This window comes from Herpailurus yagouaroundi, unplaced genomic scaffold, assembly GCF_014898765.1.
Source record: "Herpailurus yagouaroundi ecotype Mexico unplaced genomic scaffold, PumYag 196, whole genome shotgun sequence".
In the NCBI taxonomy this organism is placed as follows: domain Eukaryota; kingdom Metazoa; phylum Chordata; class Mammalia; order Carnivora; family Felidae; genus Herpailurus; species Herpailurus yagouaroundi.
The window spans coordinates 17,782,644-17,798,744 of NW_024412427.1; the positions used below are offsets into that span (position 1 = coordinate 17,782,644).

The window sequence follows — 16,101 nt, forward strand, 5'->3', positions numbered from 1 at the left end:
AAATTCATAAAACTGGGCAAAAAATTTTTCCTCTCTAGAAATTCCTGGCTACCAAAGTTCCAGAAATTGCTTTCTCATTCCCTAACGTCTCATTCTCTCCATTATGTAACGGGGGAGTTGGGGCTTCGGGCCGAATTTCTTTTTAAAGATGATTTTTACAGTCAATGAGCAACGTCAGGGAATGATGACACCGGGAGGTGGCATCAGCCGGTGCAAGCGTTTAAGCGAATCCCAACACGCCTTTCAGGGAGACTCAGACGCCCGGGAGCCCTTGGCAGGTCCCCACCTCCGGGAGTAAACCCCCGCCGCCCGCCCGCGGCGCACGGGAGCGCGCCTGAGACCGCGTGGTCATTGGTGCACGCGCCGCCCCCTTCCCCGCCCCCTGCCGTCGTCCTGGGCGGTGCGCTTCGCCAGCCTCCGCGCCAGTCGCTGACAGCCGCGGCGCGGAGAGCTTCTCCTGTGCTACCGAGGCAGGTAAACAGACCGGTCGCCTGGTCGACTCCCAGCGCGGGGAGGGGACGGGGTCCGGAGCACCGGCGGGAGGCGGGGGGGGGGGGGGCCCCCGCGGACCCCGGGGGTCAGACCCCGGGGCTTTGGGGGGCGGGGGCAGACCTTGACCGTGAGGAGAAGGGGGCTTCCCTGCGGGCGCGGGGCGCGTCCGGCCTGCCCCAGGGTGCTCGTGGGTTTTCGGGTGACGAAAACGCCTGGTTTCGCTTTCCTGGTTCTGGCTGGGGGCGGCGGACGCGGACGCGGCCGGCCTGGCCCCTTGGGGAGGGATGACGATATGCTACGGTGTCTAGTCCTGCCCCGAGCGTGTTCGCGGCCCGAGGGGCCGAAAGTCCGGCGAGGTGGTGGCGATCACCTCGCGCAAACGCGCCCGGGGAACCCAAGAAGGCCCGCCAGCGGCTCCGGGCAGAGCCGCCGGGGGGTCGCGGGGCTCCGGGCTGCTCGCCGTTTGGTCGTCCTCCCCGCCGGCAGGCAGAGGCCGGGGACGCCCTTCTCCGGGCCCGGCCCCACCCGACGCCCCAGGGTGCGCGGAGTGGGGGTGGGGAGCGGGCGCCAGCCCGGAGCCAGGGCCTCGGCGGGAGGGGAGTCCGGGCGCCTGGGGGCCCCCTTCGCCGGCGAGGTCCCCCCGAGAGGCTGCCTCACCAGTCCAGCCCTCGGTAGAGCGTGGGCCGAGCGGGTGGGCGTGGGCGGGGCCCTCAGCGGGGTGGGGCCTGGGGTGGCCCGGCTCTCCGGTCTCGAGGCCTGGTGTGCCAGGTGGCCGGGGACACACGGCTCCTGCCTTGATCGTGACTATCGTCATGGTTGCGTATTTTTCTTCCATTCAGAGCATCACGGTTTAATAAACACTTCCCCACATGCTGAACATCTGAGATGTTTCCCTTTTCCTGGCGAAAAAACTCCAGGTGGAATAGGATTAAGGTGTTTACAAATCAAATTACCAAAAAAATGGAAACAGAAAATTGAATAAAAAGGTCAGACCTCTGGAAAAATGAAGAACTCTCTCAGACTTCAAGGAGAAAGCGAAAAATCACCAATAGGGAACAGTTTAACTTCCATGACCACCGGGGAGCTCTTAAAAAGAACCAGCTGGAAAGGGAAGGAAAACAGAGGGCTAGGGGGTGTTTTGTATCTGACACGGTTTTCATATTTGTGAGAGGAAAATGTCAAGATTATCATAGAAAAATGGCGAAATGATGAGCGATTTACACAATAAAATGCAAAGTAAAGGAAGTCTGGATTATCATTTTACATCTATTAAATGAACAAAACCAAAAAACGGTAATAGTTACAGTAACCCCTAGAAGAAAGTTGCCATGAGGGGGCCCCTAGCTGGCTCAGTCTGTACATGATGTGACTCTTGATCTTGGGGTTGTGAGTTGGAACCCCACCTTGGGTATATAGAGATTACTTAAAAATAAAAAAAAGAAAGAAAGGAAACTGCCATGAAACTTGAATATTCAGTTTTCCGAAGGTGTGGCGGGGCTTTGGAGTTAGAAAGATGGCCCTGACTTCCTGACTTTGGAGGGTCACCTAATGTCATAATCCTCCTCTAGTCCATTCATAAAATAGAAGAAATGATAGAGGAAATGATACCTGCATCGGAGTTTGTTGCCAAGATTAATTTTTTGTGAAACTTATGTGAAATTTATGTGATATACCTTTATTCTTTTCCTAGTCACACCCCTCTGGGTGTCCTGAATTATTGCAGACTTTTTGTAAAACAATCTGGCAGTGCTTCCATGAAGAAGTTAAAATGGTGACCCAGAAACCCTATTGCTGGGAATTTACCTGCAATGGAAGAAACAAGCAAACAAAAGAAAAAAAGCCAGATGCAGGCACATATTGGTGCAGAATGATCTAAAATTAGAACCAACTGGGAAACAATAGCAGGGCAGTAGCTCAGAAAATCATGGCACATTAACTGGAAGGAGCATTGTGTAACCATCAAAAGTCATGATTTTGGAGCCTCTGATATATGGGGGAAACTGACAAGTCAAAATGCAGGTTTCAAAACTACTCAAATGTGAATGCATATGTGGAAAATCTGAAAGTAAAAGCACCAAAAAATGGACATTTTAATAGAAGTTAGAGGTGATTTTAATGTTCTTTTTTGTTAGTATTTGCTTTTACTAAATAATACGGTTTTTAAATGGGTCACATATGTCTCAATATATAAAATGATACAGACCCACAGCTTTCTGTGTGTGAAGGAGGGAAAGCTGTGTCCTGTTTGCTGCTTTTTTATTTTTATTTTTTTAATGTTTATTTACTTTTGAGAGAGAGAGAAAGAGTGCGAGTGGGGGAAGGGCAGAGAGAGAGGGAGACACAGAATCCAGAGCCGACTCCAGGCTCTGAGCTGTCAGCCCAGAGCCGGATGTGGTGCTCGAACTCTCTAACCACGAGATCATGACCTGAGCTGAAGGCGGACGCTTAACTGACTAAGCCACCCGGGCGCCCCTGTTTGCTACTTTTTAAAATGATCTCATTCTTTTTTTTTTCAAATATTGTCTCATTTTTTTTTTCTTGAGTAGATTTATTAGTTTAGTAATATATATATTAGGTTTTTCTTTTAAGGAATCAGTTCTTAGATTTATTTATCAATTCTAGTTTTTTCTTTTTTGTTGTTTTTAAGGACTCCCGAATATATTTGAAAACTGAATAACTTTAGCCAAGCCGAAGCAGCCGGTCTTCTCCGAGGCACAATCCCAACTCAGCTGAGCCACGACAGACGTATGTACCCTGTGGAATCTCTTTGGCCTTCTGAAGGTTGAAAGTGTCCAACTGTCATAGAAAATAAGGGTCTGGATGGGGTGCCTGGGTGGCTCAGTCGGTTGGGCGTCTAACTTCAGCTCAGGTCATGATCTCACGGTCTGTGAGTTCGAGCCCCGCATCGGGCTCTGTGCTGACAGCTCGGAGCCCGGAGCCTGCTTCCGATTCTGTATCTCGCTCTCTCTGACCCGTGCCCTGCTCACACTCTGTCTCTCAAAAATGAATAAAGATTTAAAAAAAAAAAAAAAAATTCCATTCTCCCTTTCAGATCTTACTTTCTCTTCTAAGGCACCTGTAGCAGCTGTGAACTGCTTTGTATTAAACATTCAGATTGCCCCTGCATCTCACCCAGTGACTGTGCTGCACTGGAAAATAATCCTCAGCGAATAGTGTGGGTAGCAGGACTTACAGTTGGGAGCATTTTATTTTTTTCCGGTTTGTTAATCCTTTTTTCTTCAGCTGTGTTGTACTTAATGCTGTTAAACTGTGTGTGTGAGATCACTGCCAGGGGAAGCGTGCCCCTTCACGAAAAGCATTATAAATGTAGTTCAGCGTTGTGCTCCTGAGGACCTAGCTCTGAAGCCTGGTTGGGAGTGCAGTTTCCTGGGTAGCTTCTATAAATCCCCAAATCCCATTGCTAGACACTCACAGGCTCCGAGCCTGGGATAGGCACCTGAAGTGTTGCTTTCGAAAAGCGTTTCAGGCAGTTCTGGTGATAGACCGGGTTGGGGGTCCTGTTCAGTCCAGGCCTGGGCCTCAGGTACCCCTGAAACCCCACATCCCAAAGTGTTTTTGCAAAATCTTGTCGAGTTTGCGTCAGATTCTTTAAGGGGCAGTGACCTCAAAAAGATGAAAATAGGACGAGGTTCTACTTTGCCCTGGTAAGATGAGGAATTTCCCCGGGGACTTTGGGGGTGGGGGAAGCTGTTTGGTGCCACTTCCCAATTTAGCCAGTTAAGTTTCAAGGTATAACACGTTCTAAGTATTAGAAGTTTGGCCCCTGGCACATGACCATTAGGCTAGTTCCTACCAGCTCTGACTCTCGTATCCCTGTGTATAAATGGGGTAATTCATGGATCTTTTACATGCCTTCTCTCGAGTTCCATTGCTTTGCCGTGTGCTCATGCACCAAGGCCACATGCTCTTATTTATTTTAATGCTTGTTTATTTGTTTGTTTACTTATTTATTTATTTATTTTGAGAGTGGGCAGAGGGACAGAGAGGGAGAAAGAGAATCCCAAGCAGGCTCCATGCGGTCAGCAAAAAGCCCAGCATGGGGCTCGATCGCACAAACCTTGCGATCATGACCTGACCTGAACTGAAATCAAGAGTCAGACACTTAACCTGACTGAGCCACCCAGGCACCACCCCCAGCCCCACCCCACCCCCAACCCCGCCTTTTTAAAAATAAGAATGGAGGTTGATTTTTTTTTTTTTTTACATTTTATTTATTTTTGATAGACAGAGACAGAGCACAAGTGGGAGAGGGGCAGAGAGAGACGGAGACACAGAATCCGAAGTAGGTTCCAGGCTCTGAGCTGTCAGTACAGAGCCCGACGCAGGGCTCAAACTCACAAACGGAGAGATAGTGACCTGAGCTGAAGTCGGACGCTTAACCGACTGAGCCACCCAGGCGCCCCTGGTGGTTGATTTTAATTGAAAACTTTCAGTATCTGCGGAGAATCTTACAGTTTTATTTCTTTAACCTATTAATAGATTTACTGATTTTGAGCCATCCTCGCATTCCTAAAATAATCCTTATTGGTCACAGTGTATTCTTCTTTTACTAACTGCCAAAATCAGTTTGGCGGTATTTTCTGCTGGATTTTGGCACCCATATTGGTGGAGGCTGGTGACTAAGGGCGTGAGCCCTACCCTGGAAGTGCTGGGGTTTCAGTCTCGGCCCTTTATCAGCCCTTGGCTCTAGACGCTGTTGCTCAGGTAAAGACACTCTAACCGTTCTCTCTGCTGGGCTCCAGGTTCTTAAAACAGTTGCCTAAATTGAACATCTCATAGATGTTGCCAAGTTAACATGTCCAAACCACAGCTCTCGGTTTCTCTCCAAGCAGGACTCCCCACCAGTTTTGCCCATTTCACTAGATGACATCACCCACCAAGCTAAATATCTTACTCGCCATTGTGTCTCCAGCAACTAACACAATGCTGGGACCTTAGAAGGCACTGAAATATTTGTTGAACGAGGGGTGCCTGGGTAGCCCAGTCGGATTAAGTGTTCACCTCTTAATTTCGGCTCAGGTCATGATCTCACGGTTGGTGAGATTGAGCCCCGTGTTGGGATTCTCTGATTCTCTCCCCCCCCCCCCCCCCGTCTCTCTCTGCCCTTCCCCCGATCTCTCTCTCTCCCTCTCTCCCTCTCTCCCTCTCTCCCTCCCTCTCTTCCTCTCGCTCTCAAAATAAATAAACTTAAAAAAATATTTGTTAAACGAATCAATGAGTTGTATTGTAAATATTACATTATACTATATAATTTTTCACAACTTTTTCTTTCATTTCTCTTATGGTTAGTGGTTTGTTCAAAATTTCTATTTATTTAAAAACTGGCCCATACTAGTTATTCCGCAAATGTTTGTTGGCTGAATTAATTCTAAAGTCAGTATTTGTAATTTATATTTTAACAGAAAGGCAGTCCATCCCACAGATTTTAATTCATGGAACACAGCTACACACAGAAGGCTGTTACTCTTTTGAAGCCTTCCCTTTTTTTTTTTAATTTTTTTTCAATGTTTCTTTATTTTTGAGAGACAGAGAGAGAGAGAGAACTTGAGTAGGGAGGGGCAGAGAGAGAGGGAGACACAGAATCCAAAGCAGCTTCAGGCTCTGAGCTGTCAGCATGAAGCCCAGTGCGGGGCTCCAACCCACAAACCGCGAGATCATGACCTGAGCCGAAGTCAGACGCTTAACCGCTTAACCGATTGAGCCACCCAGGTGCCCCTAAAGGCTTCCTTTTCTAAGGTTATTTTGCCTTTCCCATTCCCCATGTGGCTCTGTGTAGTGATGTGTGCTTGTGTTTGTATTACGTTTTCAAGTCATTCGATTTTATTTAGAAATTCCTTGGGGCACCTGAGTGGTTCAGTTGGTTGAGCATCTGACTCAAGCAGTGACCTCACTGTTCAGAAGTTCGAGCCTTGTTTCCAGTGAGCCCTGCTCCTCTCTCTCTCTTTCTCGTTCTCCCTCCCTTCTTTCCTCCCAGTTTCTCTCTCTCTGCTCCTCATGGGACTGTCCCTTACAGGATTCTCTGTCTCTCTCCCTCTCTGTCCCTTGTTCACTTGCGCCATCTCTCTCCCTCTCTGCCCCTCATGGGACTGTCTGTCATCGGATTCTCTGTCTCTCTTCCTCTCTCTCTCTTCCTCTCTCTCTTACTCTCTCTCTGTCCCTTGCTCACTTGCGCCCTCTCTATCAAAAGAAGGAAGGAAGGAAGGAAGGAAGGAAGGAAGGAAGGAAGGAAGGAAAGAAGGAAAGAAGGAAAGAAAAAAAAAAGAAAAAACCTTATTTTTCTGGGTTTTATTTATTAAGTTCTAGTTTCATCTCTTATTTCTTTATAACTATGATGTATTTTGAAATTTTCTGTTTTCTTCTTTTTTGAATTGAATAATCATTTAATTTATTTTCATTCTTTCTGTTCAGTTAAACCACCCACACCTTTGACAGTCACATGGGTTCCTTTATTCCCACATCTCTGCCTTCTTGGCATCATCCAACTCTCTTGTGGTTTTGGTTTGGTTTGGTAATTTTTTTCTTTTCGGCTAGAGTGTCAAGTGTAAGTGACTTTTTTTTTTTTTTTTTTTTGGTCCCATTTTATCTGATTCTTAATGATTTTGAATATCTTTTCATGCCCTTTTGGCTTTCCCTCTTTTATAAATGATCAGTTTTTATATCTTGTGGCCCTGTTGTCTGTTGGAATTACTGTCTCTTACTGCTTTGCAAGGATTCCTTGTCAGTTCTAGAAATGTTCTAGACTCTGTTGGTCTTAAATACTAAAAATATTTTTTTTTACCATTATGTACTCCTTCTCTTAATTTTGTCTGTAGTGTTCTTCATAGCATTAAACAAGAATCCTTAACTTTCATGTCATAAGATTCTTATTCTTGGTGTGTGCTTTTTGTTTAAAAAGTCCTTCCTTGGGGCACCTGGGTGGCTCAGTCAGTTGGGTGTCTGACTCTGGCTTTGCTCTCACGGTTCATGAGTTCGAGCCCCAGAACCTGGAGCTGCTTAAGATTCAGTGTTTCCTTCTGCCTCCGCCCCTTCCCTGCTCATGCTTTGTTTCTGTCTCTTTCTTTTTTTCTTTTTTTTTTCAATATATGAAATTTATTGTCAAATTGGTTTCCATACAACACCCAGTGCTCATCCCAAAAGGTGCCCTCCTCAATACCCATCACCCACCCTCCCACCCCCCATGTCTCTGTCTCTTTCTAAAATAAAATTTAAAAAAATGAAAAGTCCTTTCCCTACTCCTCCTCCAGGTCACATAGACATACACCTGTATTTTCTTCTTCTTTTATTTTTTTTTTAAGTTTATTTACTTTGAGAGAGAGAGAGCAAGTAGGGGAGGAGCAGAGAGAGAGAGAGAGAGAGAGAGAGAGAGAATCCCAAGCAGGCTTCCCGCACTTGAATTCACGGACCGCGAGATCATGACCTGAGCCAAAGTCCTACACTTAACCGACTGAGCCACCCAGGCGCCCCTGTGTCTTCTTCTAATGACCTACTTTTACCTTTCACAGCTGGGTCTGTATTCCATCTAGAGTCTGCTCTTGCATGTGGCGTTAGGGATCCAGTTTTATTTTTTCTTCGGTTTTCCAGAAGCACCTGCTAAACAACCTTCCTTTCTCCAATGATTTGTGGTACCTGCTTTATTGTATATCAAGTCCCTGCTAAAGTATGTATTCAAGGGTTTATCTTCTACTCGCGTTGGTCTATTGGTTTCTTCCTAGACTTCTACTGTGCGGTCTCTACTGCTATGGCTCTGTAGTAGGATTTATATCTGATGCAGTAGATTCCTCTGTTCCTTTTTAAGGTGGAGTTTGCTATTCATGGACATTCCTTCACCTTGTAAGCTTATTGAACTCCTCAAAAAATCCAGGTAGACTTTGATTGTCATTTGGTTGAACCCCCCCCTCCCCCCCCCCGGGGGGGCCTCATTGACAGATATCTTTCTAATACTGAGTCATCCCAGTCAAAGCCATGAATACCTTTCCATTTTTACAGATCATCGTCAGTGTTCTTTATTGGAGTTAAAAAATTGTTTCCCCGGTCTTATTTTTTCTCAGTTAAACCCGTTCCTGGAAATTTTACAGTTTGGTTTCGCTACTGTGATTTTTTTTTTTCTATTCGATTCTTGCTGGTGTAGAGAAATGCTGTTGATTTTTCTAGGCCAGTCTTGTATCCCACAGCCTTGCTGAACTCTAGAACTGGGTCTCGTGTCATTTCTGATGAGTCTGTTGGGTTTTCTGTTGTGTGATCACCTTAACTGCAAATAACGACAGCTGGCTCTGTCCTTGCATTTCTTGCCCTGGCTACTTCTTTGTCTCTGCATGTGGCATTGAACGGGACCTTCAGTACTGTGATGATGGACGTCCTTGTCTTATTTTTGATCTCGGACAGGAGTGCCTTCAGAGGCTATCCGCTAAGTGTGTTTACTGGTTTTGTTATATAACGTTTATCAGGTTAGGGGAGTTTCCTCCTATTCCTAGTCTGCTAAGAGTATTTTTTTAAAGTGATAAAGAGCTGTTGACCTTTGATATACTTAATGTCTTGAAATGTACCAGAGGATTGGGCTACAACCTGACCGTTCACAGAGAGTATCTTATAGGAATAGTGTCCTAGCACAGCCAGGGACTCAGAATCCCAATCTCCATCCCCCGCGATTTTACTAACCGGCACTGTAATCATGGCTATTGTCACCTGACTTCTCTGAATCTTGGTAGCCTAATTTGTAGAGTGAGAGGTTTGCATTAAATAATAGAAGATCTTCCCAATTTTATCGCAAACAGAAAGAAACTCTCCAAGGTCTTCTGTAAGTTTTGAGTCCCACTTACCTTTAGAAATGGTTCTATACTTCAAACTGTAGCTGTTATTTTTAATAACTTTTCATAACTAAATGTTGCTTTTGTTGTTCTCAACTGATCCTCATCTCCAGATGGTCTTGTCCTCAGATATTCTGTGATTAGCCTAGTTTATCCAGTATTTGGCTTTAATAAAGTACTGGGCAGCAATGCGTGCCATGGCACACACAGCTTGGTGAGAGTGTTGCTAAAGCCAAGCCCCTCATTTACCTCCCCCGAGACCTGCCCCACACTTCTGTGTTCTGTCCATGCAGTTGTCCAGTCCACAAGCCTGGGTGCCACTTCGACTCTTCCAGGCTCCCATCCTCTACAACAAACACCAAGTCCTCCAGAAGCTGCCTTCTAATGCACACCATCCATGGAAGGAGACCATCTCCTTCCCTGTCAAGGCCGCCATCTTTTACCTCAATCACTGCAGTAGCCTTGAAACTAGTTTCCCTGTGTCCACACACACACACACACACACACACACACACAGTCCCCAGTCCATTCTCCACAATGTTCTTTCTCAGGGAGAACCCAGAACTCATCACTGGCTCCTTAGTACTTTCAGGATCAAGTCCAGACTACTTAATGTGCCTTATAATTAGGCTGCCTGTGTTAACATACTGGGACACTCTTGAGAATGAAAGGGGCGCTCTTAATATTAGCACCAGGAACAACGGGTGTAGACTGTCCCAGGGCAGTGGGGGTGTCTGCTCAGCTTGCTGGTGAGGCCCTTTCCTGCCTGACCCCGCCTGCCTCTCTGCTGCACATGAAGGCCCCACTTCGATGAAGCCACCTGCAGCCCCCAGTCCTGCTGACACTCTCACTGCCCGTCTCCACTCTGAATGCTCTGTGGCCCTTCCACGTCCCGTGCCCAGCCTCCCGAGGACCGAGTCCCTCTCTGTGCCACCTTTACTATGTGATGTCACCGTCTGCTCACGTACCTGCACGCGCTTATAGAGCTGGGACTCTTACAGCCTTGGGCAGGGCATGTTCAAAGCCAGTCTCGGTGCTACTTCCCTTGCTACCTGCTTTTCCAGCTGCCTCAACCATATCAGGTAACATCGCCATCCAGCCGGAGTCCAGATGGCACGTGAGGTCAACCTTTAGATAAGTGGATCGTAGTTGTTAGACAGCCGGCCATTGCAGGAAAGAGTGTTGTGAAAATTCATAAATATGGTTCACTCTTGTAACAATTTGATTTTTAGTTTGGTTATTTCTTATGCTTTATAACAGATATGTTCACACTCCTCCATTCACTCAGCATTTATTGTGTAAGCCAGGCACTGTGTTTACGCACCTGGGGCCCAGCTGTGAACAAAACAAAACTCCCGTCCTGGGGTGGCCTGCACTCCCGTGGAGAAGGTGAATAGGAAGCAAATAATAAATCGTAGATGTCAAGTAAGCATCCCTGCTCTGGAGAAAAATGAAGCAGGAGGGGTGCCTGGGCGGCTCAGTCCGTTGAGGGTCTGACATTTGATTTCGGCTCAGGTCATGATCTCGTGGTCATGAGACTGAGCCCTACATCAAGCTCTGTGATGAGCATGGCACCTGCTTGGGATTCTATCTCTTTCTCTCTCTCTTTCTTTCTCTCTTCCTCCCCCCGGTCCCCCCCCCCCCCCCAAAAAATGAAGCAGGATAAGGGGATAGGATGCAGGGTGCTGGCTTAGGTAGAGTGGCATGGGCAGCCCTGCAGAGGTGACATTAGAGCAAACTTGAGCCACATGAGTAACTGTGGAGGGAGAACCTTCCAGTCCTGGGAGCAGCAGGTGCAAAGGCCCTGAGATGGGAAAGTGCTTATTAAGTCTGGGGAGCAGGAGGAGGCCAGAGAGGCAAGGTCATGTGGGGCCCCGCCGGCATGGTCAGGACTTGGGGTCTTACCCTGGGCATGAAGGAGTGCCACTTGGGGGGAAGGGAAGAGGCATGGTGTGAGCTACATATTAAAAGGTTGTGTGAGCTCTGGGCTGCTGAGTAGAGAACACACAGTGGGGGCCTGGGGAAAGCAGGGAGGCTGGTTGGAGGCTGTTGAAAGAGCCCGTCCAGGAGCAGTAGATGCTTCACTCAGGATACTAAGTAGTGTTGGGAAATGTGAGTGGTTTTGGGATTTAGGATTTATTTTCAGTATAGAGCTGATAAGATTTGCTAGTAGAATCATCGTGTCCTGTGAGAAAGAGGAAATTCAAGAATAACTCCACGGTGTTGGCTGGGTTCGGCTCATTGGGGTGAACAAAGTAGTTGTTGACATAAAACTCCATTAAATTGGGAAATGTTGACTGGGGCGACACTCCCCTAGTTCAGTTCCCTGCAGCGTGTGAGCAGAAGTGTGGGCAGCACAGAGGCCGAGAGCTGGAGCCTGTGTGCAAGTGAAGAATACCCCAGGGGAGCAGGCTTGTAGAAGGCTGGGCACCGGGGACTCGTGCTGAGGGTGCCAGGAGAAGGCCAGCCGGCGTGTCCCAGGACCCTGCCCCTCTAACCCTACCCAGAAGAGCCTCCAAAAGTCCTGACTGGCATGATCTGAGCAGTTGAACTTGGCTTGTAACTTTCAGATATATTTTTATTCACTTATGGCCACCGAGATTTTCAGTAATGATAGTAGAAGCATAAACAAGATGTGAATTCATTTACTTACTGCATCGTTCTCCTTCCCCTGCGTGTGTGTGTGCCTTTGATCTCTGCGCTTGGAACGGAGCACCCAGGGGAAATAAGGTATTTAATCGGAAGGGAGGTTTTTAGTTTGATGAACGTGCATTCTGTAGAGGGTCATTAATCATTATCCAGGATACTTGGCTGGTTTAGTCCTAAGCTGTGCTGGTCGTTGTATGTGAGACCGGTTTCTTTTGTACCAACAATTAGAAAATAAGTCACTCATAAGCCATTAAATGCCGAACTAAAACTCATTCAGTGACTGAGTATCCGCAAATTTTGTGGACACGGCCATTTTTGACCTGCTTTGAGCAGCCCTTTTTATAGAAGAAAAGATGAATGGACAAGCAGGCTTGCAAGATCCTGCATGTTTCCCGTTTCCAAAAACTGTTGTATTGAGAATTACTTTGAGGAGATTCTTGCCGGCACTTACACGTTGTGAGGGTATGAATTCCTTCACGCACAAACACCTATCGTGGGCCTGCTCTGCCAGGTGCCTCCCCAGGTCCCGAGGAGAGAGCAACAAACAGGACTCGCTCCCTGCTGACATTCATTCCCGCAGATGAAAGAAGACATGAACCAGCGGTTTTCAAAGTCATTTAATTACTGCAAACTCAACTGGCGGGGGGCGGGGGGGGCGCTTCCTAGCTCACAAGACTTCCATAGGGGCCACACCAAGTTCCCAGAAGGTTCCAGAAGGGGCCACACCAGGATCCTCGTAGCAGTCCACACAGCAGCCAGGGACTTGCCTCCACTCCCAGCCCCTACAAGTAACTCCTTGGGTGCAAGGGAATGAGGCCCGTATTGGTGGGTGAAGAGTTCCCCTTCACGTAGAAGCCCCAGACCTTGCAGGATCTGGCGTCCCTCGTGACAGCCCCAAAGGGGCACTGCTCCCAGGGTTCCCACAAGGACATGCCTGATTACAGCGATCACCCCTCTAGGGATGCTCAAAGCTATGGCAGACCCACCAGACGCACTTTATCAATCGGGTTATTTTTACCATAAGCAACATTGCTAACATTCCATCGTTATCAGGTTTCCAGGAAACAGAGCCAGAAATGATCTGAAGGACAAATTTGTCCTTAGAGAAGGACAAAGCTGTGTTAACGCTTTATTTGACATTACTTTTGTCATAAGTGCCACAGAGGAGAGGTAGGAGTGGAGAGCCTTTGTGACCGACATGCAGACGCTCTCGAGCGTTCATTCATTACGCAGCAAGCGCCGAGTGGTTCCAACATGAACGTAAGATGCTGACGCCCTTCTCATTTTGCAGATACATCGTCATGGTGAAAGGCCACATAGGCAGCTGGATCCTGGTTCTGTTTGTGGCCACATGGAGTGACGTGGGCCTCTGCAAGAAGCGGCCGAAGCCTGGTGGAGGATGGAACACTGGGGGGAGCCGGTACCCGGGGCAGGGCAGTCCTGGAGGCAACCGTTACCCACCCCAGGGCGGCGGCGGCTGGGGTCAGCCCCACGCCGGCGGCGGCTGGGGTCAGCCCCACGCCGGCGGAGGCTGGGGTCAGCCCCACGCCGGCGGCGGCTGGGGACAGCCCCACGCCGGCGGCGGCTGGGGTCAAGGTGGTGGCACCCACAGTCAGTGGGGCAAACCCAGTAAGCCGAAAACCAACATGAAGCACATGGCAGGAGCCGCGGCAGCCGGGGCGGTAGTGGGGGGCCTCGGCGGCTACATGCTGGGGAGTGCCATGAGCCGGCCCCTCATTCATTTTGGCAACGACTACGAGGACCGTTACTACCGTGAAAACATGTACCGCTACCCCAACCAAGTGTACTACAGGCCAGTGGATCAGTACAGCAACCAGAACAACTTTGTGCACGACTGCGTCAACATCACGGTCAGGCAGCACACGGTCACCACCACCACCAAGGGGGAGAACTTCACGGAGACCGACATGAAGATAATGGAGCGCGTGGTGGAGCAGATGTGCGTCACCCAGTACCAGAAAGAGTCCGAGGCCTACTACCAAAGAGGGGCGAGCGCCATCCTCTTCTCCCCGCCTCCCGTGATTCTCCTCCTCTCACTCCTCATCCTCCTGATCGGGGGTTGAGGGCGGCCTTGCCGTCTTCCCCATCTTCTTCATCTTTTACGGGTCGGGGGAGGGGGTGTCTACCTACAGCCCTGTAGTGATGGTGTCTCATTCCTGCTTCTCTGTCGCCCATAGGCTAATACCCTTGGCACCGATGGCCCCGGGAAATGTAGAGCAGACCCAGGATGCTATTTATTCAAGCCCCGAGGGATTGAGTCCTTCATGGGCCAGTGCTAGTGCTGGGCTGGGAATAACAACAACAAATAATCATTGGTTGGTCTAGGGCTCCTTTTTTTGTCTAGTGCGGCTGATTGAGGCGAAATCGATTCTCAAAACAGCCTTCAAGTCCCTTCGCCTGAATACCTCTGGCTCCTTCCCCAGCTAGAGCTCAGTACACTAATGCCCCATCTTAGCCGTGATTTCACGGCAACGTGGGACATTTTCCTCACCCGTTTTAAGAGAACCTGACTACATTTCCCCGTTCAGAGAGCATTTCTGCCAAATTTGAGTATCGTGGCCACATGATACTCATTCAAAAAACAAAACTAGAGATCCTTAGCTCCTGGGCCCAGGCTCAGCACGCCAGAGAGCACGTGCCCTGTGTCTGCACAGAGCTGGGACAGAGTCTTGCATTTTGCAGTGTGGGCTACACAGCAGCTATCGTGTCAAGAGGCACTAGACCTCGGCAGACGAGGTTTTCACAGGGAACGCGCGTAACCAACAACACAAAAAGACTAAAAAATAGCCCAACACTTGGTGCCCTTGGAGGCGAGCTCCCGGCTTGGACGTTTAAAGCACCTACTCGTGGCATTCCTTTCTTTCACAACCTAAACTGTAGAGAAGTAGGGCAGTAAAAAATTGCACCACTTTCTGGGCACTGAGAGCAAATCTTTGGTCATTTACCTGGGAACCAGAACCATTTTTACATAGACGAAGGCGCAGCGTGAAAATACCATTCTCCCAGAGCATTACACAATGAAGAAGATGATTAGTAGACAAAAGAAGTGCTCGCATTTCTCCATTGCTGTCTCATAACTGTCGAAAGCCAGAATTGTGTCAAGTCCTGGTTTGGCCATCCCAAAAAATTCCTTAGGTGGCAGATGACAGAAACATCCATTCAGAGTGGAAAAAAAGAATTCTGTTACTGTTATTTAAGGTAAAATTATTGTCTGGGTCATTCATTATTGTCACCTAGCTGGTAAATTACCGTCCTGCAATGTTACTGGCTTGCACTGTGCGGGTATTTGATGTAAAAAAAAAAAAAAGTTATTATATATATATATATTGTGTATGACCAACATAGAAATTTGGGTTAGAGGAGTTAACATCTATCTGATCTATCGTACCACCTGTTTTTGTAAGGTACTAAATAATACGTAGAAAACCCTTTTGCGTGGTCCTCAGGCTTACATGTGCACTGAATAGTTTTGTATAAAGATCCATGGTGGATCTTTGAAATATGCATGTACTTTATATTTTCTATATTTGTAACTTTGCATGCACCTGTATAAAAAGTTGTATAAATGTTCTATATCTGGACCAGAATTAAACAGGAGCTAAGTGAGCGTGTTGTGGTGTTGGCAGTGATGTTCTCCACTGTGCCCTGTGTTGGCAGGGCCATTGTGGGGGTGAACTGGAACAAAGCGGCTCGTGCAGTCCCCACGCCCCTGTGGTGACCGGTGTCCCCTGCACCCGCTCGCGATCCTGCCCTCAGCTGTGCTCCGGGCACGCATGCCAGCTGCTCCCGGCTACCTTTTCATTTTTTCTGCAAATGTCTTGAGTGTCCTTGGCACTGGGTAGATGCCAAAGGCACTATTGCAACGGAGGAAGACAGTCCTGGCACTCTGGAAGCTGCTTTTCTGTCCTGGATTTTGAAATAGAGGATTTTCTTGACTAAATTGGAACTGAACAGGCTCTCAGGTACCAACTTGATTGCCCCTCCCCCCCCATACACACACCCCTCTCACCCCCAGTCTCAGCTCATAAAATCTCCCAGACCCTGGGAGCCCCAGGGGCAGTCCCTCCCTTTGGGCTGAAATTTGACACCTCAGGTCCACAAAGGCCACTGCTTC

At 48.1% G+C, this 16,101-nt stretch overlaps 1 protein-coding gene across 2 annotated transcripts; it reads left to right on the top strand.

Moving 5' to 3' along the window:
* Positions 1-286: 286 nt before the first annotated feature.
* Positions 287-15,594, top strand: PRNP (prion protein (Kanno blood group)). 2 transcript variants are annotated; one of them, XM_040447607.1, is made up of 3 exons: positions 323-474; positions 3,140-3,237; positions 13,258-15,594. In XM_040447607.1, exon 3 carries the CDS (start codon positions 13,268-13,270, stop codon positions 14,048-14,050), a length of 783 nt encoding a protein of 260 aa, XP_040303541.1. In that variant the 5' UTR covers positions 323-474; positions 3,140-3,237; positions 13,258-13,267; the 3' UTR covers positions 14,051-15,594. The 2 variants fall into 2 exon arrangements, with proteins under 2 accessions (XP_040303542.1, XP_040303541.1); XM_040447608.1 differs by lacking the exon at positions 3,140-3,237 and having other exon boundaries at positions 287-474.
* The last annotated feature ends 507 nt before the right edge of the window (positions 15,595-16,101 follow it).

What these genes read in the sequence shown, in the direction of transcription:
- PRNP (XM_040447608.1), top strand. Translation starts at nt 13,268, where the DNA reads ATGGTGAAAGGCCACATAGGCAGCTGGATCCTGGTTCTGTTTGTGGCC.